The sequence below is a fragment of the Chanos chanos genome, chromosome 8 (assembly GCF_902362185.1).
Source record: "Chanos chanos chromosome 8, fChaCha1.1, whole genome shotgun sequence".
Lineage (NCBI taxonomy): Eukaryota > Metazoa > Chordata > Actinopteri > Gonorynchiformes > Chanidae > Chanos > Chanos chanos.
This window is the reverse complement of record NC_044502.1, coordinates 40,900,022-40,923,810: the sequence shown is the minus strand read 5'-3', so window position 1 is coordinate 40,923,810 and position 23,789 is coordinate 40,900,022. Positions and strand designations below refer to the sequence as shown.

At 42.4% G+C, this 23,789-nt stretch overlaps 1 protein-coding gene across 1 annotated transcript in view; it reads left to right on the top strand.

Moving 5' to 3' along the window:
* The first annotated feature begins 1,077 nt into the window (after positions 1–1,077).
* The window catches only part of myom3 (myomesin 3), a 32,879-nt gene continuing 10,167 nt past the window's right edge, over positions 1,078–23,789 (top strand). Inside the window, exons 1-17 of the mRNA XM_030781454.1 lie at positions 1,078–1,184; positions 5,300–5,404; positions 9,725–9,878; positions 11,983–12,140; positions 12,241–12,333; positions 12,682–12,770; positions 13,436–13,480; positions 15,308–15,448; positions 15,824–15,985; positions 17,276–17,417; positions 18,217–18,416; positions 18,917–18,970; positions 19,809–19,936; positions 21,255–21,438; positions 21,803–21,977; positions 22,285–22,406; positions 23,609–23,789. The exon at positions 23,609–23,789 is cut by the window's right edge and continues 7 nt beyond it. Of these exons, the coding sequence (XP_030637314.1) occupies positions 1,078–1,184; positions 5,300–5,404; positions 9,725–9,878; positions 11,983–12,140; positions 12,241–12,333; positions 12,682–12,770; positions 13,436–13,480; positions 15,308–15,448; positions 15,824–15,985; positions 17,276–17,417; positions 18,217–18,416; positions 18,917–18,970; positions 19,809–19,936; positions 21,255–21,438; positions 21,803–21,977; positions 22,285–22,406; positions 23,609–23,789 (2,240 nt within the window). The remainder of the gene's footprint in view (positions 1,185–5,299; positions 5,405–9,724; positions 9,879–11,982; positions 12,141–12,240; positions 12,334–12,681; positions 12,771–13,435; positions 13,481–15,307; positions 15,449–15,823; positions 15,986–17,275; positions 17,418–18,216; positions 18,417–18,916; positions 18,971–19,808; positions 19,937–21,254; positions 21,439–21,802; positions 21,978–22,284; positions 22,407–23,608) is intronic.

Genomic DNA, 23,789 nt, shown 5'->3' with positions numbered 1-23,789 from the left:
GATTTTGTTCTTGCAGTCCGTACACGTTCTAACAGACTTTTCTTTCCTCGTATATTCTCTCTGAGAGAGCCAAAGCCACATTCGCCGAACGGAAAACAGATCAATTTTAATACGCTGCAAGTTGACCTTTTCTACCCTGTGTTTAAACAACTTTTCCCCAAACAGGCTCCACAATGAGCCGTGAGAGGGAGACAGTGGGGCAGGCAGCCCGTTTAAGCGATAGCTTTCCAGAGGGATCTGGCTTTTGGAAGGAAGGCAGAACCACCAGGAGAGGATAAAAAGTCGTTTGACTGTTTATGACAGGAACACAGCTGGCAGTGCCAAATTCTTAGTAAATGAAGTCATCCTTCCAAAGCAGCCTGATTATCTTTGCTCAGTTATTACAGGGCGCCTTGTCTGTGATGGTGCATGCATGTGCGTTGGTGTGTGTGTGTGTGTGTGTGTGTGTGTGTGTGTGTGTGTGTGTGTGTGTGCATGTGGGTGTGTGTGTGTGTGTGTCTGTGTGTGTGTGTGTGTGTGTGTGTGTGTGTGTTTATGATTATAGATTGTTAGGGTGCAGTAAGCCGCACTCTGGTCCTGTGTTAATGACTTGTTATTGGCTCAGTGGTACACCCGGCGTTCTTTAACAGGCACCCCAAACATGACATCTCTATCCCCCACTGTCTCTCTGTGCTCTGGGCTCATTAACACTGGGTGCCTGCTTTTTAATAACACTGAGAAATTAAGCCGAACCATGGTGGAGGAACATGAGCTAAAGCAAAATTATAAGCATTTAAAGTTGGCCTGTTTTGAATTTATTCCACAAATATTATTGTGCGTTTGCAAATGGATTCCTCAATTTAAATCAGTCGTTTCGATTCTTAATTAAGAAATAATGAATGTACATTCGATGTTTGATATTATTAATACTTTAGTTTTCAGTGGAATAGTGCCCGATTGGTTGGTGGTATGTCTTTGTCTCCCAGAATGCAGTGTATGGGTGTGTGAGTTTGTTTGAGGTTGTTTTTGGTCTTTTTTTCGTTCTGACTGGTATACCACCCTCTTCCTTGTCCATAGGGTGTTAGTCAGAAGTTCACCATGGCAACCAAGATAGTGACTTACCGTACCAAGGAGGAGCAGACCCATGAGATGACACAAAGCATGGATCTGGCTTCTCAGCTCAAGAAGAGGAAGTTCAAGTCCAGGTACATATACTAGAATACAGAGATATACATCTTTACACACACACACACACACACACACATTAACACACACACACACAGGCAGTTTCAGTATCACATTGCTGTGCCCGCAGAATGAAACACAAATGAGAGAATTTATAAACACGATTCCTTGTTGATCCTGCTTTGGTTATCAAGTTACTCATGCAGTCATGCTTTTCCGACATTCGGTCTTAACCTAAACTGTTCTGGATCCAACGTTAAACAAAGTGAAGGACAAAATAAACCCCGTTTTTGAACGTAGACTTGACATGCATTTCATTTTGTTCCCAATAGGAGGTTCGTTTCTTTCCTTTCTCTCTAATTATGTTTTGGTTCTTCATTAAGAGCTGGATGTTTTTATACAATGTCACAGAAACCCAGCTGTAACAAAGATTGTCACCTGTGTTCTGCCGCTTAAGTCAGCCTGTACTTCTAAGTTAGGACATGGAAAAGTCTGTTATTCTGTCTTCAGTGAGCGTTTGGAAACAGGACGCGTGTACGTATGGAACTGAGGCATCTGTTTAACAGTACACATATACACATGCACCCCCGTGTGCATGCGACTGAAACCTACTGACTACACACAAAGAGAGGGCAGTCAGACGGTCTTTACTGAGTTACCTCCAGATGAATGATCAGCCCCGTTAGATTCATCCCACCACAGAGTGAATCCCCTCAAAATCCCTTATTCACCGCCTTACACACACACACACACACACACACACACACACACACGCACATACACGCACGCACACACACACACACACACACACACACACACACACACGCACATACATGCACGCACACACACGCACACACACACACACACATACACACACACACGCACATACACGCACGCACACACACACACACACACACACAGAGAGAGAGAGGCGCGTGTGCATGCATGCCGAAGCAAAGGAATTATCTATCTATAACACTGTCAGTAAAGGACTTTGCTCTCTTTATCTTCATAAGCAGCTAAATATATGGCCTTTCCCCATGAGGTGTCACACACGAGGCCTTTTCTTCCATTGTCTCTTAGGCGTTTGACCTTGAAAAGGGACACTTACTATCAGTATCAGTATTCGAAACTGTACGTTCAAGGCATTCTCTTGTCTGATTGCTGTCACCTGCCGCAATGTTAAACCATTTCCAGCAATCATATGTATCACTTCATAGAGTTAATTTGAAAGTCAAAGCTGATAAAATCACATCCAATGTTAGAATGTCAGACTCTCCATCAAGATATGTTACCGCTCCACACAAGATACTTCTTTTTTCACGAGAGAAGGTAGTATTACAACACGATTCATACAACTTCCCCCTCTCTCTCGCTCTCTCTCTCGCTCTCTCTCTCTCTCTCTCTCTCTTTCTCTCTCTCTCTCTCTCTCTCTCTCTCTCTCTCTCTCTTTCTCTCTCTCTCTCTCTCTCTCTCTCTCTCTCTTTCTCTCTCTCTTTCTCTCTCTTTTGTTTGTTTGTTTTTGTTCCCCAAACCTATGGAAGAACTTCTGCTTTTTACCACCATACCTCCACACGGCCCCCACTGACACCGCTGCCCCGCCCCCCCCCCCCCCCCCCCCCCCCCCCCCCCCGCTCTTGCCTGTTTGGCTACAAGAAGAACAAGTGTTGAATAATTCAGCAGAGAAACAGAGGTTGAAACAGTCAGGTGGAGGGAATATCACATTGTCAGTAGACACTATTCTTAGAACAATGTTGGTCTGTTTGAGATCCTGTTGTGCATTGTTGTGAGTTGGCATAAAGAAGCGCTTAAAGATACAAATCTCTCTCATACGTGTTTTAAACTTGACCTTCAATTCTCTTTGAGGTATTTGGCTCTGCAGAGATGAGCTGATTTCCAGCTCAGATATAACCAATAAAACTTGAACTTTTACCGTTGCTACGTAGGGTAATTTATTTTTCCGAAGCAGAAAAGTAAAAACAACAAAACAATTTTGAGTTATGTGATTTACGATATATATATATATATTTGTCTTTGCAGTGAATAATTAGAAAATAAAGCATAATGAATCATTGTAAATTCTTAGATCTAGGGAAAGGTGCTTGTTTTGAGAGGGAAATTGCCAACAGCAGCATTATTCTGTGGTCTGTCAGTGAGTAATTTTGTGGATCAGTGTTAATGAAGAACAACCTATCATGGACTTTTGCCAAAAGGAAGAGGGAATGCAGAGTTTGTCCGTTGTACCTCTTTGCATGTCAGCTGTCTACCTGCTGCAGTGGACAGTTACATAACACTGCCTTTTATTGTACTGTTCTGCACCTGCTCTCTCTTTCTTTCTTTCTTTCTTTCTCTCTCTCCCTCTCTCTCTCTCTCTCTCTCTCTCTCTAGTGAATGGAAGAAGAATGACCGTTTGAGTCCCAAAAGCAGCTTACAACAGTAATTTCTCATTTCAATCACCTTAAATTTCACCCTGAGGCAAACCTAGTCTTTTTCCCTCTTTTTTTTTTTTTGCAGTGCCAAACAAAGACCCATTGGTCTTTCTAATTTAATAACTCATTATGAAGCTAAAGGGCAGAACCAGGACTTTGAGCCAGAAAAAAAAACCCCAAAAAAAAACATTTAAATGGAGATAATGACACTTGCTGGTGCCGGTTGGTAAAGTAACTGAAACCTATCCGCAGACACACCGACGTACATCTGTGGACACTCTACACCTTCTGTCCACTTCCAAAAAAAAAAAACCCTGGTACATTTGCCACAGTCGCATTTACTCACAGCGGTTTCCATACGAGTGTACAGATTGTACTGATTCTGGCATTTGTGTGAGTTACTGCTTTAATTCACATCAACCGATATAACTTCAATCTAAAGTGAATGAGTGCCGTACATTTGCACTGAAACCCTTCCAAGTGAATTTGCCTCTGACAACTGATCCAATTTTTATACGAGTGTTTATATTTACTGCTTCCTTTGTCAGTGTAAACAACAGCTGTAATTCATGTGAGACACTTCTTTAACTCTCTTTATTTTAAGTCTTAAACATAGCATCAATTTAATAACACACCCTCAGAGCGGCATTTGTTGTCCTGTGCCAGAGAATTAAATAATTGGACAGTCATTATTAGTTGGATGATTACTTCCCAAGGAGTTACTGGTTTTGTCTAAAGTCAAAACATTCATCTGTTTCCATGACCACAGTTCCCAGCCTAAGCTAATGGATGCTTAATCATAGTGTTTCATGTGTATTTGTATGACGTGTATCTCAGTGTTATGGTGATTCATGTGAAAAAAAGGTTATCCAACCAGCTCTGAGTGTTTTCTTCAGAAACTACTAAACATTTCTCATTGACTGTGCATAGGTGCAGTGGGCGTGTGTTTACTCTACTACCGAGAATGTCAAAATGAAAACTATTTAGTACAGGTATGTGGAAGAGGTCTGTAATAATAACAGTGTTATAACTGGATTAGGCCTTCTCTTGTCGAGATTAGATTATAATATAGTAGGACAAGACTAAACTATAGCAGCCTCAGTATAACTAGAATAGAATAGAATAGAATAGAATAGAATAGAATAGAATAGAATAGAATACCTCCTGTTTTAAAGATGGCAGCTGCACTATAAATATCCAAGTTGTCAGGGAAAACAGTCTGAAGTTATCAGTGAGACTGTCAAAAATGACATCCTATGATAGACTGAAGGTCCCAGTCAGTAATTCTCACTCTCTCTCCCTCTCTCTCTCTCTCTCTCTCTCTCTCTCTCTCTCTCTCTCACCCTCCCTCTCTCTCTCTGTACATCTGTCTCTCTCAAACTTACTTTCAAACCTTCACGTAGATGTAACTCCATTTGAACAGACAGCTCCCCCCACTGGACAGAGAATCGTGTCTCATGTTAGTGACAGAGGCTTGATCAGTTGGAGCACTACCTCAGCTCCACCACACAGATGAATGACTGATGTCCTGTGGTGTTGATTTTCAGTCCTTACAGTTCAGCATCATCTTTTAACCATGATCGCGTGTCTGTGTGACGGAGCAGGTTTCAGATGTTTCTGTGCTTACTCATGCACTCTGTTTTTGTCTTTGTTTGTTTCTTTGTTTGTTTTTTGTATGGTGTGTGTGTATGTCTCGGCCATGGCAGCGACGAGGAAGCTTCCTACTCCGAATTCTATCCCATCATCCCCGGCGACATCATGTCTGTCAAGGAGATCCTGACCACGCCAAAGTTTTCGCGCCACAGAACATGGTAATGAAACAGACTCTCTCACAGAACACTACACACTCCACTTCTCCATGACAACAATCTTCTCCACACTCTTCTCTCCCCTACTGTGCCATACAACAAATCAGTAAGACCAATATGTGTGTGTGTGTGTGTGTGTACATCTATCTAGCTATATATATATACATATATATATATATATATATATATGTGTGTGTGTGTGTGTGTGTGCATTGTGTGTGTGTGTGTTGTAAATGTATGCTATTGTTTAGGTATCATTCTGTTAAAGCTTTGAAAACATATGAGCATCAATGAGTCTTACATGGCTCAAAAAAACACCAAAGCTTGTATACAGAAAACAAAAGATGACTTTGTCTGGAGACCAGGATTAGCCACTAAAGAGACAGCATTGGTACTGTGCTTCTTTGATTCTTCTGAGGCTAGGACACCACCAGTGACCGGTCTAAGAAACATAATGCAAATGTAGACCGTGTTTTCTTCACTGAGAACAGGCCAGCATGGTTGTCTTGGACACTCTGTGCTTTGTGCTGTTCTCAGTACACTGTCAGACTGGCACAGACAGACCTGCATCTGCCTTTGGCTCCTTTCATAAAACAGCGGTATCTTGTTGGCACATGCCACATCCTACCTTCTCTTCCATTATTTGATTCAGATGGAGTCCTGTCTCTCCTCACAATATGCGCCTCCTTTTTTTTTTGTTTTCTTTTGTCTTCTCTGCTTCCGCTCTCTTCAGAGGAGCTTATGACTCATCTCCTTTTCCATGAGAGAAAAAAAAAAGCCACAGAGGTCAAGCGGACATCGCAGGTGCTCTCTAGACGCCCTTTTATCCGTCCAATGGGACAAAACGCTTAGGTCGAGCTCCTCTGGGCGTTAAGGCTTTCGTTGAAGTTTTCTTGGGAATCCTGTTAGGGCAGAGCTGGGTTTCCTCTGTCACGGACGTGCCAAAAGCGACACTCTGTCTCCCAGCACTCTGCAGTCGAGTATTCTCTGCTCTGGTCACGTACTGTAGCTGAGTCCAAAAAGTGACACTACACCTAGTTCATATTAAAATGCAGCGTCGATTTTTTGGTGGTAGAGGGAGCTGGGGAATAACTGAAATAATGATTGAGTTGACTTTTTATACTGAAAATGTATAAATCTTAAACCGCCCTTTTCTAATTTAAGAGGGTTATTTAGGTCAATAAAACACAAGCCGTCAATAATAAAGGAGTTTTCAACTGAGTTAAGCATTCAAACAAAAAATGGTTAATAAAATCTCCATGATGGCACACACACTGTGAACAGTGAGCATTTAACACATCCAACACACCAGTAGTGAACACACACACACACACACACACACACACACCAGACACAGGAGCAGTAAGCACCATTCCTTGCACCCAGGGAGCATTGGGATTAAGCGCCTTGCTCAATCAAGGGCAGACAGCTGCAGATGCTGGTCCTGGGAATTGAACCAGCAACCCTCTGGTCTCGAGCCTGGTTCTCTAACCTTTAGACCACAGCCGCCCACAGCCAAGACATGTAAGACTGGATTCAGAAGAGAGAGACACTAAGCTGTAGTGATACAGGAACCTTTCAGCTTAGCAACTTTTGAATCTTTTTTTAGAAGCACGTGAATTTCGGACCCAGCTGTCCCATTGAATTTGTCACATGTTTAAAAATAATGCAAAGGAAAAGTCTTTAGGTCACAGGAAGAAGCGAAGAGGACAACACATCTCCTGTCTCTGTTTGCTAAGCAGACATTTTTAAACCAAGGGTCGGGGGCACCTTGTCGTGACTGTGTTCCACCGTGTTTGCATCTACATTCAACTTTGACGAGAGGTCAGAGCTGTGTCAGCAGATTTATGCGTTAGACATAAAGAGTCTACTTTTCTTTCCTTTTCTTTTCGAAAACTTTACGCAGAGATAAAATGCAAATTCCGAGACGGCGCGTGAATAAAACAGCCTGGGAAACAGGCATCTAAAACGTAAGAAAAAGAAAACAAAGGTAGACGGGATATTGAAGAGGGGCAAGGAGACAGGAAGAGCAACAGGAGACTAAGTTAGACGCGGCCCAGAGAGACGGGTACAATGAGGGAGATGAGAACAGTGACGGATGAATAGGATATGCAAAACGAGCGAATGAAACAGCTGGTGTCTCCCTATTTCACTAACTGGCACCCTTTCTTTCTCTCTCTCCCTCTTTCTCTCTCCCTCTCTCCCTGCTCTGAAGCCGTCTCCTTTCTGTTTGGCATGGAAGGACAGAATTGCCGATACCCTGTATCTTCCGCTCTAAGACCGTACACGCTCCTCTGTAATTCAAATCCTCAACCTAGCTGTTTATTTTTTCAGGATTGCTGGTAATCCTCTTTAGAGCAAACAAGAACAAGGTCGTTCTTCCTCCTGAGGATGTGTATTGTTACAGGGGGGGGAAAAAGAGGCATTTTCTGTAGGGAGGAGACTAGCAGGGCAGAATGAGCAGGAAAGCAGTGAGGAGGAGAGGGAAGATGTCCCCACAGTTAATCATGCTTTGGTGTAATCAGGATGATGTGGGGATGAATGGTAAAACCCTTTGTGGACCTTGTAAGCCCTGCTGAGTAGACGCCTGCGCCTGGGACTCACTAAGGTCAGAGAATATTCCGGATGCTTGTGTTTTTGTTGAGTCATGCGTGATGCAGTCGTGTTTGATGACCCTTATTCGGGTCTCTTTTTTTTTTCTCTCTCTCTCTTTCTCTTTTTATGTCCCTTTCACGCAGGCACGCACAGATCTGTTCATACTCACTTACCCATTGATCTTTTTTCCCTTACGCCCTGTACGAGAAATGAAAAGGTCATGAACATTCTGAATGTATAGGTGTGTGTGTGTGTGTGTGCGTGTGTGTGTGTGTGTGTGTGTGTGCGCGAGACAGAGAGAGGGGGAGCCTGTGTTCATGTGTGTGCATGTGTATGTACGTGTGTGCATGCATGTGTGAACGTGACAGAGAGAGAAAGTGTGCATGCATATGTGTATGCACATGTATGAGTGTGTGTGTGTGTGTGTGTGTGTGTGTGTGATGAAAAGTGAGAGAGCGAGAGAGAGGGTGTCAGGAGCAGGAAGTGTGTGTGTGTGTGCACCACTGTGAAGATGACAGGAGAGACCTTTGATGAAAGCAGGCATAGGCCCTTGATGGTCTGTGTGGGGTGTGATGGGAACAAGCCGCTGGGATTTGCCCCAAGAGAAGTGAGAGAACGAGAGAGAGAGAGAAAGAGAGAGAGTGAGAGATCCAATCAAATCAAAGTCTTCCTCAATCAGATCACCAGCCTCCTATCAGACCATGCCTGATCAAAACCAGGCTGAGAATCGCAGAGGCACCGAGACTCCAGAATCTCACCTACAGAAGCATTTTTCTCCTTGTCTTTTCCTTACCAGGCGTTTTGATCATGCGAGATATTTGTATTTGTAAGGAAAAAGGGGGGAAAAAAGTGTGCCATACTGTCCTGTAAGGCAAACATCAAAAAGCCACCTCTTCTTACGTCTCAGCAGACTCCTTCAAGCAAATCTATGATCTAATATTTTACTTCCCCGAGTTATTTGTGGATAAGCCGCCACTGTGTGCCTGTTTTTGGGAGTCCTTTCATCTAGTATTTAACTAACTCAAACACAGATCTTTTGAGAGTTCTCAGGTTCACAGCCAAAACAAAAAAAACCACAAAGACATTTGAACCAAATATATCTACACACCTTTTTAAAAAATTCTCAGGTGCATTTCAGGTGTATTTAATATAAACACCTCTGAATTCTCAGTTAAGGATGACAGGCCTTGTTCAAGCCTTGCTATCTTCTGGCTCTGTGACAGCTGAAATTTCCAGCTTGCATGCTGCACTAGCCTCCTCAAAAGTAAATCACTTACTTGACACAAGGCATAATGTTACACAGTTACTCCTCCGATCGGAACAGAACACACGTCACTCAGAGAAAAGTCCAAGCTTTGTCAAATCAAGTGTTTCTTTATCTCTTAAAAGCTTTTAAAATGGGATTTTGATCAGTAAAACCCATGATTTTTTTTTTTGTTTGTTTCGCTGTAATTACGTTCATTACGTTCAACTGGTGAGTAATCCTGCATACACAAAGAACTGGCATTTGAGACCGTAAGCTTTTCAAGAGGTTCAGCAATTAAAACAAACAGGGTAATCTCCAAGAATTTAGTGAAGCATGTACACTGAAGGCAAAACCCCCTGATAACTTTTGAAAAACTGGAGCGTCGCCATGTTCACACCATCCAAAAATTTCGAGTAACACTTTAAATGCCAAATTTAGATTAGCAAACATGTGAGGTTGTAGTTTTCACTGTCTAATTTCAGGGAGGTTCTTAGAGAAACCATGGCCAATGAGGAGCTCCGAACAAGGAATAAGTGGACACTGTTTGGCAATGAAGCAGAGAAGGTGGAGATTGAGGTCATCAGAAACCAGCACGTGGTTCGAACCCGCGTTGATCGCATGGCTCTGCGCAGGGAGGTGAGTCACACATACAATGCAAACGCGACTCTAACTATCACCCTAAGGGCCAAGGTTTAGTTGAGCCACTAACATAATAATTACACTTTTTCCTTGTTCTGTTGTCAATCAAACCATCCACACTCCTCATATTACTGTGCGTGTGCACGCGTGTGTGTGTGTGTGTGTGTGTGTGTTTTCTTTTCAGTCGGCATTTACTCAGTTGCTGAGTTCTTAGTCTCAATGGGCCTCATTCCCCTATATCATCCCAAGTTTTTTCTTAAATTTGTTCTTGAGAAAGACCCTAAGAAGAAGTCTACATCAGATTCATGATGTGTTCTTAAACCACAGAATTGTTTGCATCAGTAGGCCACTTGTTATCTTTTAACGGGGGGGGGGGGGGGGTGGCACAGTGGTCACTGACACTACTCCGTAGAATATAGGGGGATAGCGGGTTAGCAAGGGGGGTGCATTTTGGTCATTTTGCTGACAAGGAGGATGGCATCCCCCTCATCCCCCTACAAATTGCCTACTGGTTCTTTTAATGAGTCCCGTTGTCTTTGTAAATTGAAAGCGCATGCCCATTGTTTCTAATTAGCATAGGTAAACGCCCAGCAGTCTCCATACAGGCAAGTAGGTCTAACTGCAGTACTACATGACACGCCTACTGCACGACATGCCTACTGCACGACACGCCCACTACGGTTACGGTTAGGGCTGTGGTTAGGGTTTGTGTTAGGGGCCTGTAACGTCGCATTCTAATCCAAGAAGTTATCTCAGGGGGCGTGTCGTGTACCAAAGTGGGCGTGTCGTGCAGTAAAGTGGGCATTTCGTGTAATCTGCGGGTCTGCAGTTAGACCCTTCTCCATACAGGGCATGAGAGTGCAGGGCCGTGTGCACATGGAAGCTCATTTCGGCCCCATTAAAAAAAAAAAAAAAAAGTTTGCTTAATTCCGACTTTATTTCTCACAATTCTGACTTTTTTTCTCGCAATTCAGATTTTATTTCTCGTAATTCTGAGTTCTTTTCTAACAACCAACTAGAGGCTTGAGCCATCACTTCTGCTCCTGCTTTAATGGTTCAGTGTAATGCGTGTACAGTAGCAGACAGGAGTGAAGGCTACAATGGCTGCATCTGCTCTGTCCAGGTATTTCAATATTTGACTATATGTAAAAGTAAAACTGACTGATTCTCACACACCTGCTTTACAACCTGTCTGGGGTTCAGATAGGATAACCCATAAGTAGTGTATGTAAAACTACTGCTGACTTCACAGTCTACATCCACTGTTATATTCTTACATTGCTTTTTCTGTTCATTGTACAAAAGTATGAATAAATATGAATGACATTCTGGAGTTTTACATTATGTGTTAGTGTAATGTTTATTTATTTTAAAAGATCAGAAATGCTTTGTAAAATAATGAAAATAATTAGTAAAAAATATTATAAATGATATAAATGTTATTGTAATTTAAATCCTATAATATTATACAACTTCAGAATTGAAGAAAACGCAATAAACATTTATTTTGCACAAACGTGTCAAATGTTCTCTTGAGTATGCTTACCTGTTCTTACCTAAGAACAAATCCTAAACATGAAAACATTGGTGAATGTCGGAAAACTGCATAAGTGGATTTTAAGAACGAATTTCTTCTTAGGAACAGTTGGTGAATGTTAGCTCAATGTTAGCGGAACTGCTTCTGATACTGATCATTTAAATTAAATAGGCTTGTAATCCCTTTGTGGAAATCCATGACTATAAATCTTAGGCAGATCTGAGTGAAAATATCCCTGCGATGGACTGGTGACCTGTCCAGGGTGACCTGTCTCGCCCTCCGCAGCCCTAATCAGGATAAGCGAAGATGAATGAAAATGAATGAATGAAAATGAATGAGTGAAAATACAGTTGAACTAGTTGATTTATATGGCCCTATCTCAGCACTCTTGTATGACTCCTTTGTGTCTTTTTCTACTATGGTTTCTAAATTTCTGAATGTTTGAAGTAATACAAAACAAAGATCATCTTACAGGTGCTTTCCCTTATGCTGTAAAATGAGGTCACTGTCTGAGAAATTAAGGTCCCAGGTCTGATGTGGTGCCTGTACCATCTTTAACTTTAGGCACAGAAGAAGGCCACAGCCCATAAGAAGTACTTGGAGGATCTGAGCTTGAAAGGCCCAGATTTCCCCATTCCACTGCGTCCACATACTGTGTGGGAGGGAATGAAGGTCAAACTGTCCTGTACTGTCCAGGGCTGTCCAACTCCTCACATCACCTGGTAAAAAAAAAAAAAAAAAAAAAACTTCCTTCTTCTTTCAAAAGATCTCAGTTCAAAAGAGACAGCAGTCTGACGATGTACCTCACCCCTTTTCTGACAGGTACAAGAACGGGGTTCCCCTGAGTACCTCTCACCAACCCTGGAACTACAAGTTGTTGCAGACGCATGGACTAACCTCCTTGGAGATCAGAAGGTGAAAAGATTAACTGGAGATTAGATCAAGGAAAAAGCCTATGACGTTTCTCCGTACGCTGATATAGACATCGCCGGAGTTTTCTGACAGAGTACAATCACACAGGAATGTAATACATACTACTATTTGAACATTTCCAGAACATCTGACTCACCATATAGGCCTTTCCTTTAAATTATATTTTTTGAATGGAAAAGGGACAAACAGCATCTCAGGAAATTTCAGGGCTATGACACCTGTGTGTGGTAGTACAGTTAGCTGAACTGCATGCACACACACTCACACACACACACACACACACACAGAGTTGAGCGTAATCATGCAGTGACCACCTGATCCTATCTCCAGGTGCTCGAAGGAGGATGCTGGAGAGTACATGGCTGTAGCAAAGAGCCCTTTGGGGGAGGCTACAACTTATGCCACACTGGTAGTGAACTGTGAGTGTTTTTTTCTGCCAATATTTCTCCTCATTTTCAAAATCAGATGGAAATAGTTGGTATGGACAGAGTGTGCATCATTATTAGGAGTTTTAGTACTAGTATCAGTATTGTCAGTATTATTAAGTAGTAGTAGTAGTAGTGGTGGTGTTTATTTTATTTGGTCTAAATCCATCCCATTGTAAAATTTCGGCTGTAACTAAACCATGAATCTTTAACCATAACACAACGAACGAGGTGAATAAATGATAGGAGCAGGTCAGGATAATCGGTTTCACTGAGAAAACGAGTCACTGGTTTGGTTTCCCAAGATGGCCATGTGGGTTTCGATTACCAGGTTTTCCACTTAAATCATTGTTCGCTCAATATAAAAATTTCACGAGGTTTGTTTTTAAGTGCTGGCGGTTACGTCAGTTTCTTCAGCGTAGCGATGACCTGTGCGAGCCTGCCCTTAAACCAGAGCAGACTTCAGAGTTTGGTTAGACAGCGAGTCATAATGAGACTCTCCGAGGCCCAAACCCCTCCGACATCCATATTTCACGGCCTGTTCTTCAATTGTTAAAAACAGGTGAAAGGGAATATTTGATGTGACTTGCAGTAAGATGCTTGCACAGAGACGTAAATGTCTTTTCTCTTTTCCTCTTCCACACCAAACGTCAATTTAGCATATCAAGGAGCCGACGCTGGATTGGACCGTTCCTGGACTCCGAGTAAGTGCCGCTGCATCTCCTGATGAAAAATGTCCTGTCTTATTTTCCGCTGCCTTTTGAAGTTTGCTCTCTTTCCTCTGGTGAGGCCAAGAGGCTTTGGTGCTTTGAAGATTGTGACACTGCTCATTTTTTTTCATCCCACAAAACTTGTGCAAAGCAGAAAACAGATGGGGGGGTAGAGGGATGGGAAACAAGCCTCCAGTGTGGACCTAAGGTGGCAGGAGAGAGAGAGAGAGAGAGAGAGAGAGAGAGAGAGAGAGTGTGTGTGTATGTGTGTGTGTCTGTGTCTTTGTTTGTTTGTTTCTTTGTATGTATGTATGTGTGTGTGTGTGTGTGTGTGTGTGTGTGTGTGTGTGTGTGTGTGTGTTTGTCTGTGTGTGTTTGTGTCTGTCAGTCTGTTTGTTTGTGCGTGTGTGTGTGTGTGTGTGTGTGTGTGTGTGTGTGTGTTGGTATGTGTGTGTCTGTGAGTCTCTGTGTGTATGTGTGAGCTAACACACGTGTATGAATCACAGTGATCCAGACATTAGAGTCATGTATATTTCATCATAAATTGAAAGCAAAACATTCACTCCAGCTCAAAGCTTTTTGAATCCTTACATTGAGACCGTCTGTCTCTGACTTTGATATCCTGCGGAGAGAGGCCAGAGAGAGAGAGAGAAGTGGAAGCAGAGGAATAACTTAAGAATAAGGAATCAGACCGCTGTATGCCAACTAATGTGAATTAGCTTTTGGGAAATGAAGTTATGTGGAATGCCAGAAGCTATTTGGATTCCCACAGAATCATTTAATAAGTCTCACTGAATAAAATCTATTGGAGTCTCTGACTGCTGCACTAATCAGTGCCTCATGTTACCTTATCAGTACATGTCTTCTTGCAGAGCTAATGTGCCGTGGATTACAAAATGATATTTGCATCAAGGGTGTTATTTCATTATCCCAACATGGAGCTACAAGAATATATTACATTTTTTTCTTCTTCTTCTTCTCCTCCTAGGTCATTTACCAAATAATAAAACATTGCTATTGCAACCAATACATCATGACCTTCATCATTAACACCCAACACAATCAATTTGTTATTACAGTTTGGTGTTAGGCTAATTTGAATTCTCATTTGGCTTTATCTGTGATGAGGGAGAATATTATTAAATATAGGAATGCTTCATTCATCAGTTTGTGAGAATAGCGGTTCAGGAGCTGTTGAAGCCAACCCGATTTTTCGGTCCTATCTTTCTGCAATTTTTTCATCTGTCAACAGGGAGGGTAGCTAAACAAATAGTTTTTCTTTTTTCTCGAGAAGCGTGCCTTTTCACAATTGTCATGTCCTCCTGTGCTTCTGTTCTTGGTGGCATTAGTCTCGTTACTCAAATATTTGTTCTCATCCTCGAGGTGGTTGAAAGGCTACAATTCGTGGAGTAGAAGTCTGGGGGAAGTTCCTTTGAAAAATGGAAGAAAGAACTTTTTCCATCACTCGAGTGATTTAGCCTGCCTGTACGGTTTTCATGTTCAAAATCCTTCTTACATTGTTCGTTTCCAATGTCTGCGGCTCACAAAAGCAAAATGTTCCAAAAAAAAATTGTTTTAAAAAAAGAAAGAAAGGAAGAACGAGAGAAGAATCGTTTTACCCTCTCTTCAGAAATGATATGAAATTAAATTTTAATGCCATTACGGGAAATCCTATTTGAAATCAATCCAGTGCCACAATGACGTTATATAATAAATAAGAAAGGATATTCAGAATATGAATTCCCATTCAACTAAATCATTTTTTTTTTTCAGTGTTTCTCATGTCTGTTTCTTCTTTCTCTTCTCCTCCTTCTTCTCTAGTTCCCGCTCTGGAACATGACGCTCAGTTTGATTCTGTCTTTCCTCCAACGTTCGTGAAGGAAGGACAGGCTCTCACCCTACGCTGTAGCTTCACCTCTGAACTGCTGCCGTTCCAGCAGGATGTGTCCTGGTTCAGAGATGGTGAGTTTGGGGAGAGACAGCCTGTGCAAGTCAAGGTCTTGATGAGATGTAATTGTATATGGACGTGAAACTGTTTCTCCTGTTTCTAATCATTTCTTGTCATTTATTTCTCTTTATATATACTCTTGACTTTGGCTGAAATTATGTATTTATTCGTTGGTTTTTTTGTTTGTTTGTTTGGTTAGTATTCCCATCTTAACTTTCATTCTATCCGTTTGCCAACTTACTTTCTCAGTTAACTTACTAAGTCCCAAGTCATCTCTCTGATTGGTGTGATATATGAGTGATTCCGTCCCCTTTGTCGAATAAATCTCTCTGATTAGTCAGTTCTGGCGTGTCACGTTAGTGACTCCCTCACCTTTGTCACATGCTTAGGGGTGCAGCTGAGGCAGTCTAGCCGTGTGGAGGTTCAGACGGCGCTCCGCTCCACCTCCCTGACTCTGAGAGGGGTGCATAAGGAGCACGAGGGGGTTTATTCAGTTCGCCTCAGGACCTGGGATGGGGTAACTGAGCACAGTGCTTACATCTATGTCAGAGGTGAGCCTAACGCCGTTTCATTCATTTCCAAATATCACATGATAAGACGTGTTAGTTTATTGTTTATTACTTACTGCAAGTGTTACAGATTCTTTAGTATGCCGCCCTGTGGACAGGGCAAAAATGCATATTAATTGTAACTCAGTATGCATATAGATGTAAATCTCTGTGATTACACACACACACACACTGTGAACGGTGACTTTGTCCTCTGCATTTAACCCATCCAACACACCAGTAGTGAACGCACACCAGATGCAGGAGCAGCATTCCTTGCATTGGGGTTAAGTGCTTTGCCCAAGGGCGCACAGCTGTGGATGTCAGTTCCAGGAGTCAAACTGGCAACCCCTCCGGTCACAAGCCCGGTTCTCTAACCTCCACACCACCAGTCATTAATGTGCGTCATTAATATGAACCTCACAATCTAAAAAAAAAAAAAAAAAAAAAAAACAGCCAGCTTAAATCTCACATATCATCTAGGATTGCCTCTTTCCTATGCGTATATGTTTCTATGATTATAATTCAACTTGGTTTTATTTCATTTGGACTCTTGGCAAGACATGATCAAACGTGTTCACGGTTCTGGCTCTTGCGGCGTATCTCTGGATTGCCTGTATGTATGTGGCTTTAGGTTGGTGAAACACGTTATTTTTAGACAAGTTATTACTACCTCCAGTCACTTCCAGAAGTCCTGTAAAAAAGTACTTTCCCTGTGGACTAAAACAGAAAGCCTGATCTCTCTGCCATGAATGAGCTTTTACCATCACTCAGGCTGTGAGCATTGACTTTTCTGTCTCTCTGAAGGAAAAGGACTCCCATATCTGCAGCTTGTAGAAATTAGTGAGCCAGGCTAGGCCTGACATTGGTGACTTTTCTTTTTTTTCTAATCTCAGTGGTGTTATTTGCGTTTGAAATCGTTTAAGTAAAGGAGACATGCCTGAGCTTGGAGATTAGGACTGCTCTTCATTTTTGAAGGACTTTGTCTTCGGGTTTTCTTATCCATTGTTGTTTAACATCAATCAAACCTTACAAGTCAGCTTTTTGGGTCTGCTGCATTTAGAGAGACAATAGGCCACTCAACTACTCAAGGAACTGCTTTCATTAAATGCTCTGTCAGTCAAGGAGCTCTGTCTAATACTCTCTCTCTCTCTCTCTCTCCCCCCCCCTCTCTCTCTCTCCCCCCCTCTCTCTCGCTCTCACTCTCTCTCTCTCTCCCTCTCTCTCTCTCTCTCTCTCTCTCTCTCTCCCTCTCTCTCTCTCTCTCTCTCTCTCTCTCTGGTTTGATCTCAGATGGGTCGGCCGCTGTGTTAGGGGGCCCTGGTTCTCCTCTGCATGTGCTATGCTCTGATGTAAATAAGGACTATGTCTTTCTTAGCTGGGAACCACCCAGTGCAGATGGAGCTAGCCAAGTGCAAGGCTACTTCATAGAGAGGTAAACTAAATGGCATGGTCAGCTCTCCTGCACCTATCACCATCAACTAACTGTCTTTTATTTTTTTACCGTGCTTTCTGTCTTACTCTTTTATCATTGTATCACAATGACTGTCGGTGGACTGAGGTGTTGTTCACTGTGTGAAAGTTTCACTTAGCCATCGAATCACAGCAGCATCTTTTTCCGTTGTTTTTGGAAACCAAAGAAACTTTGATGTAAATTTTTAATAGATTTGTGTCTGATTGTCCTATAACTGCTGCAGCGTAAAACTTTCAGATAAAAGACATCACCATAGTGAGAGAGAGAGAGAGAGAGACAGAGAGCACCTAGCCTGCCCTTCTCCTGTCTCCTAGCAACAACATAACACACTCAGAAAGTTCTCCTTTATGATTTCTTCTTTCCTTTGTACATTGTTTACAAGGCCAGGTAATTGAGGGCTATTTGCTAGTTGTATGGCTTTTTTTATGCATTACTGTTTTGTTTTTTTTTTTGTTTGTTTGTTTGTTTGTTTTTTTCGTAACTGTTGTCTTCGTGATTTTCCTATTGATTGCTGATTTAGAGATTTGTTATGCTGAAGGGACAATAAAAGGGACAATCTCATGTAAGAGAGCTCGGTTTACCACAACTGAGTCATTGTGCTACAAAAAAAAAACAAAAAAAAAAAAACAATTTTCCTCCAAGAGCAATCTGCCTTCTCAGAGGAAGAGTGCTGAGTGTCCTCCTCTCCTCTTGTTTAGTGTTTTTTAGTTTGGTTGATGCTGATGCTGTCTATAACCTGTCGTGTTATTTGCTCCTGCAGATGTGAGATTGGCGTAGGGGAGTGGGTGCGCTGTAACAACACCATTCAGAAGATTTGCCAATATCCCGTAACGGCTCTGAAAGAAAACACCTTCTATCAGTTCAGAGTGTGCGCGGTGAATCAAGCGGGCATCGGTCGCCCGTCCAAGGCCACGGATCCCGTGCTCACCTCTGACCCGACGGAACCCAGCAGGACCATGGGTGAGACTGAAGCTTTTGGCACGAGCCGGTTTTTCATGACAAAGACGCAAACCAGTCCTGGACTGAACTGGGTTTAGAGAACAAATGTAGAAATGGAGAGAGCCCGCTGAGAATGCAATTTAGCAAGAGACTAGGCATAATCTTTGTCTGAGAAAGACGTCGGTAACACGCAGACAGACGCACTTATTGGAGAGGGGTTCTGTTCGCTACGCTTATTTCTCGACAGCAGGGGTAAAAATGTTCAAGACGCATTTGCCTTACTAGCACTTCATGCCCTTGTGTAGGTTGTTCACACTTATCATGATGAGAGAATTTTTCTGATCACAGCAAACCATAGACTTTGAAATGATTAGAGATTCTGACAATGGACTAGTCTCAAGGCCATCTCTCTCTCTTTCACTCATTCTCTCTCTCTCTCTCTCTCTCTCTCTCTCTTACACATTTTGTAATTCTGGACCTGCATTTTTCTTTTTCCTCACTCTCTCATCCTGTTCTTTCAGTTGTCAAGGTTGACAGAGGGAGAGAAATTCAAATCACCAAAGATGAATTGGAAGGTAAGAAAAACACCATTACCGTGATCTGTGAATAATTATTTTTACTGTACTATATTCATGGAAATACATTTTTTGTGTCACTAAAGGTGTTTGTGTGTGGGGGGGGGGAGGTTTACATAAGACTTGGTGGTGATATGATGGCTATACTTTTCCCTTAGTTTTGGTTTTCTAAAACAACCACACAGGTAAATAGTACTTGGACACAAATAGCCCAGGAAAAGGCCTAATATCAGCAGATCTGTATGGTGTCAGAAATTGCCTCCAATTTTTCAGGGTGGCTCATGCGCCCTGGTGTTCTGGGAAATGGCAGTGCTGTTTCTCTGAGTGCTCTGGAAACACCAGAGACTGAGAGACCAACCTAGAGTGGCCTCCTCACTTCACTGCATGTTCACGCCATTCACACACCAGCATTACCACCATGCTCCCTGCCTCTTTCTTCTTTGTATTCTTTCTCTCTCTCTCTCTCTCTGTCTCTGTCTCTGTCTCTGTCTCTGTCTCTGTCTCTCTCTCTCTCTCTCTCTCTCTGTCTCTGTCTCTGTCTCTCTCTCTGTTTCTGTCTCTCTCTCTCTCTCTCTCTCTCTCTCTCTCTCTCTCTCTCTCTCTGTCTCTGTCTCTCTCTCGCTGTCTCTCTCTCTGTCTCTCTCTCTCTCTCTCTCTGTCTCTGTCTCTCTCTCTCTCTCTCTCTCTGTCTCTCTCTCTCTCTGTCTCTCTCTCTCTCTCTCTCTCTCTCTCTCTCTGAATGCATCACTGCACCTAGGAATATGATACAAGAAACCGCAAACTGTCCATAGATGCTACATTTCCCTAGCTCTAATTTCTCTCCATCCTGTCATTCCAGGTCAGATTCGGGTGCCGTTCCCCCCTACTGATGTACATGTGTGTGAACTGAGCGACACCTACGCTGTGCTGAGCTGGACCGAGCCAGAACCACGCGGCAGAGAACCCCTTACCTTCTATGTGGAGCGTGTGAGTTTGAAACCCGACTCAACACTCTCTCTCTCTGTCTCTCTCTCTTCACCAACACACTCATTAACACACTATCCAAATGAACTCAGGTCTATTCCTTTTGTAGTCTGTGCTCTCAGATGATTCTCTTCAGTCAGCTACACTGTTTTTCTTTCCAGAGCAAGCCAGTGGGTATAGTTAACAGGACACTTTGACCCCCTCACTAATGAAAGACATCAGGGCAAAACACAGTGGCTTATATCATTGGCGGTAGTTAAGGTTAGAATTGGTTGGCTCATTAAGAGGAAGAACAGCCTTGAAGTAGCTCATTTGTGGCATTGGTTTTGGTCGGGCAGTGTAAGTCAATCTTGCTGTGAACTTGAAAGGGTTTTCTTGGAGTAGTGAATCTGTAATACACGGCCTTGGTTTAAGTTTCTGACTTGGGCTGTAAATTCTTGGGCTGTGACTTGGGCTGTAAGTTTGTTTTATTCTGTGATTACAGTACATTTTAGTATGTGATTTTCTGCCATATTACAAGTACGTTTCAGTGAAACAAAACAAAAAATTCTTCAAAAACAAAACATTTTACTTCTCTTCTGTCTGAAGTTTGCAGGCTGTTATTATTAATATTATTATTATTACTAGAAGTTTAGATGCACAATGTAATTTTATTTTGTTTTGGGTTTTTTTTTTTTTTCATTTAAAGAGACATTTGCATCTGCTTTTAAAAGGAGTTTTCTGATATCAGCCAAGAGCAGAAAGAACATGCAAGAATAAAGCTCCAGTACTGAGCAGGCAACCTGTGCATTGCCACAGGACAGGGAATTTTTATTGGACTTTTATACATATTGCTGTAATAAAACCGTCCAATCCATCTGAAGGTTCTGAAATTACAGGTCTTGATTTTGCGTTCATTTCAGGAATATATATTAAAAAATTTCAAATTTCCCTTTACCCCAGGCAAGCTTTATATAATAGATTATCTTCATAACAGTGTCCTGTTTTATTTAAATGTAATTTATATTAAAAAAGAGAGAGCAGCATTTAAAAGGGCAGCAAAAGCCTTAGACAAAAGAAAAGAATAAATAAGAGAAAAAAAACAGATGAGAGTGGAGGAGAAGGAAATGAAAGAGTATGCAATTAAGAGGTAGACAACACAAGAGGAAATGGCCTATCTGTTTGTGAGCGTGTGTTATTTATACGTGTTTGCCTCTGCAGTCTGACTGATATATTTTCCTTACAAACACATTGCTGCATTGGTTGACAGTTAAGAACATGCCAGTAGCCCATTTCAGTGTATAAACTGATGGATTTGATTGGTTATTGGTTGTGTTTCCAGTCCATTGCTGGGAAGGAGAGCTGGCATCTAGCCAGTCTGGACATGACCATCCGCTCCCCCAGGTTTTGTGCATTTGACCTACAGAAAGGAGAATCTTACTGTTTCCGTGTGCGCTCTGTCAACAAGTATGGGGTCAGTGACTCCTCTGAGCCTAGTCAACCAGTCTCACTCGGAAAGCCTCAAAGTACGTTCTGGAATGGGCAAGGGAGTGAGTGAGTGAGTGAACAGTGAGTGAGAGAGTGAATGAGTGAGTGAGTGAGTGAGTGAGTGAGTGAGTGAGTGAGTTAGTGAGTGAATGAGTTAGTGAGCGAGTAAAGATTGAGTGAGTGAGTGAGTGAGTGAGTGAGTGAGTGAGTGAGTGAGTGAGTGAGTGTGTGAATGAGTTAGTGAGCGAGTGAAGAGTGAGTGAGCGAGTAAAATACATACATAATTTTCTTGCTGATTGCTATTGCTGTTTTTGATTCAAGGCAAACAGCTGTGATGGTGTGTGTGTGTGTGTGTGTGTGTGTGTGTGTGTGTGTGCATGTAACTGTGTGTGTGGGCTGTAGCACCACCTGCCCCAGGTCATAGTGTGCAAGCCATCCGGGACACAAACACATCTGTCCTGCTGCAATGGAAGGAGCCCAAGGACAACCAAGGCATTTTGGGATACTATCTCTACTACAGTGAAGTTGGATCAAATGTGTGGAACACTGTGAATAACAAACCCACGGCCAACACCAGGTTATTTCCAATACTCCATTTCATCAATGACAACACACTGATTAAACCATGAGTAAATATAATCATAATCAACTGGCTCATTTTCTAAACAGTCATATGCTCCTCTGTGAATATGAGGTGTCAGCTATGGAGTGGGCTACGGAAACACTTAAGTTCACTTTGGTCTGCAGCAAAAAATAAATGTATACATACATACATACATACATACATACCTTTCTCTGAACGAATAACTATGAAAGGTTTTGTGTATTTGCAGCATCCTGGCAGACATTCCTATAGTGTGACTCTCTATCTATCCTCTCCTCAGGTTCACAGTGCACGGTCTGTGCACTAATAAGGAATACGTGTTTCGGGTGAAGTCTGTAGGCAGAGCCGGGAACAGTCAATATTCTGATGAGTCTGCTCCAGTCCTAGTCAAAGCAGCCATACGTAAGAGCAAAAACTGACACCACAACAAAAGCAGTTTTATAGCTTAGGGAACCAGTAAAAATCACCAATAACTCTGTCTGGGTTTAGTTTAACATCAGCATTTATTTATTGAAGCACTGGCGATAGACATCTTGAGCAGTAACAGGTTACTTTATTGGGGTTTTTTTTTGGCGAGAGGTAAAAATTGTTTTGCTGAAGCTAAAGGCATGGCTATAGAGGGAAAAAAAACCCTCTTTGTTTGGGATCTAAATCTTGATGTCCTTTTGGCCTCAATAAAGTGAGGCAAGGAACAGTGTAGGCCAGAAGCACACCCTCCTCCAAATATAATATATTACTGGTGATTCAGGCCAAGAAAATGACAGGCAGATACAATAGTTCTTGTTCGTAATAGCCTACCTCATGACCAACAAAAAGGCTTTTGCTTCATATTGAAATTCTGAAATAGAATCCACTGACCCCCCCCTTCCCCCCCCCCCCCCCCCAAAAAGCCTGGCACAGTTTTGATTTGTGAAAGCCTGTCAGATAATATGTATTCCGTAGCTCGCTTTCCTGGTAATGGCGGCTCATTTTGGCTGTCAGTCACACTGGTCTAATTTACAAATACACTGATGTAGGATCAAGCTGACGTTTTGTCCCTTTAGCGCGGAGATCGTCACGTCTCGAAACGTATCAAAGCGTAAATGGACTCTGACTGCACCAGCTTCGCTGTCTGTCATCTATGCGTAACTCACTGCAGTCTCATTAGAAAGCCAGAGAGAATTTTCCAGAACAGCAGTCGCAGTTTACAGCACCGCCGTAAAGGCAAATGTACCTGGAAGAATGAGAGTGATGTTTCAGTGGGAAAAAAAAAAAGAAAAAAAAGGAACTTGCAAAAGTCTGCGATTCTTTTTCATTTGTAATACCCCGGCACTACATTGATTTACCAGTTAAGTTCATTATTTAAATTGAAAATCACTTAGACTGGCCTCCAAAGTGGAAAGTATTCTCAGTTTAAAACAACATTGCTCGTTTGATTAATTAGACACAGGGTAGTGCACTGAGGAGAGTTAGCGGACCTTGTGGTGCTACTGCTGCATCAGGAAAGCGAAACGAAAGATCATCTTGCTAATAGCCCAATTAACTTTGGGAAGAAAGCATCCACTTGAAATCCATCATGTCAACACCTTCGCTTCAGACTCTGTACCTCCTCTGTGGCTCGGCAGGTGTTCCGTCTCCTCCCAGGGCCATCGGCCTGCTGCACTGCACGGGCAGTGAGATGGTGATTGGCTGGAGAGCCCCTGCGGACCATGGGGGAGACCCTGTCCGCGGCTACTACCTGGACCAGAGAGAGAAAACCCAGGCCACCTGGAGAGAGGTTAACATTAAGCCTGTCAAAGAGAGAGT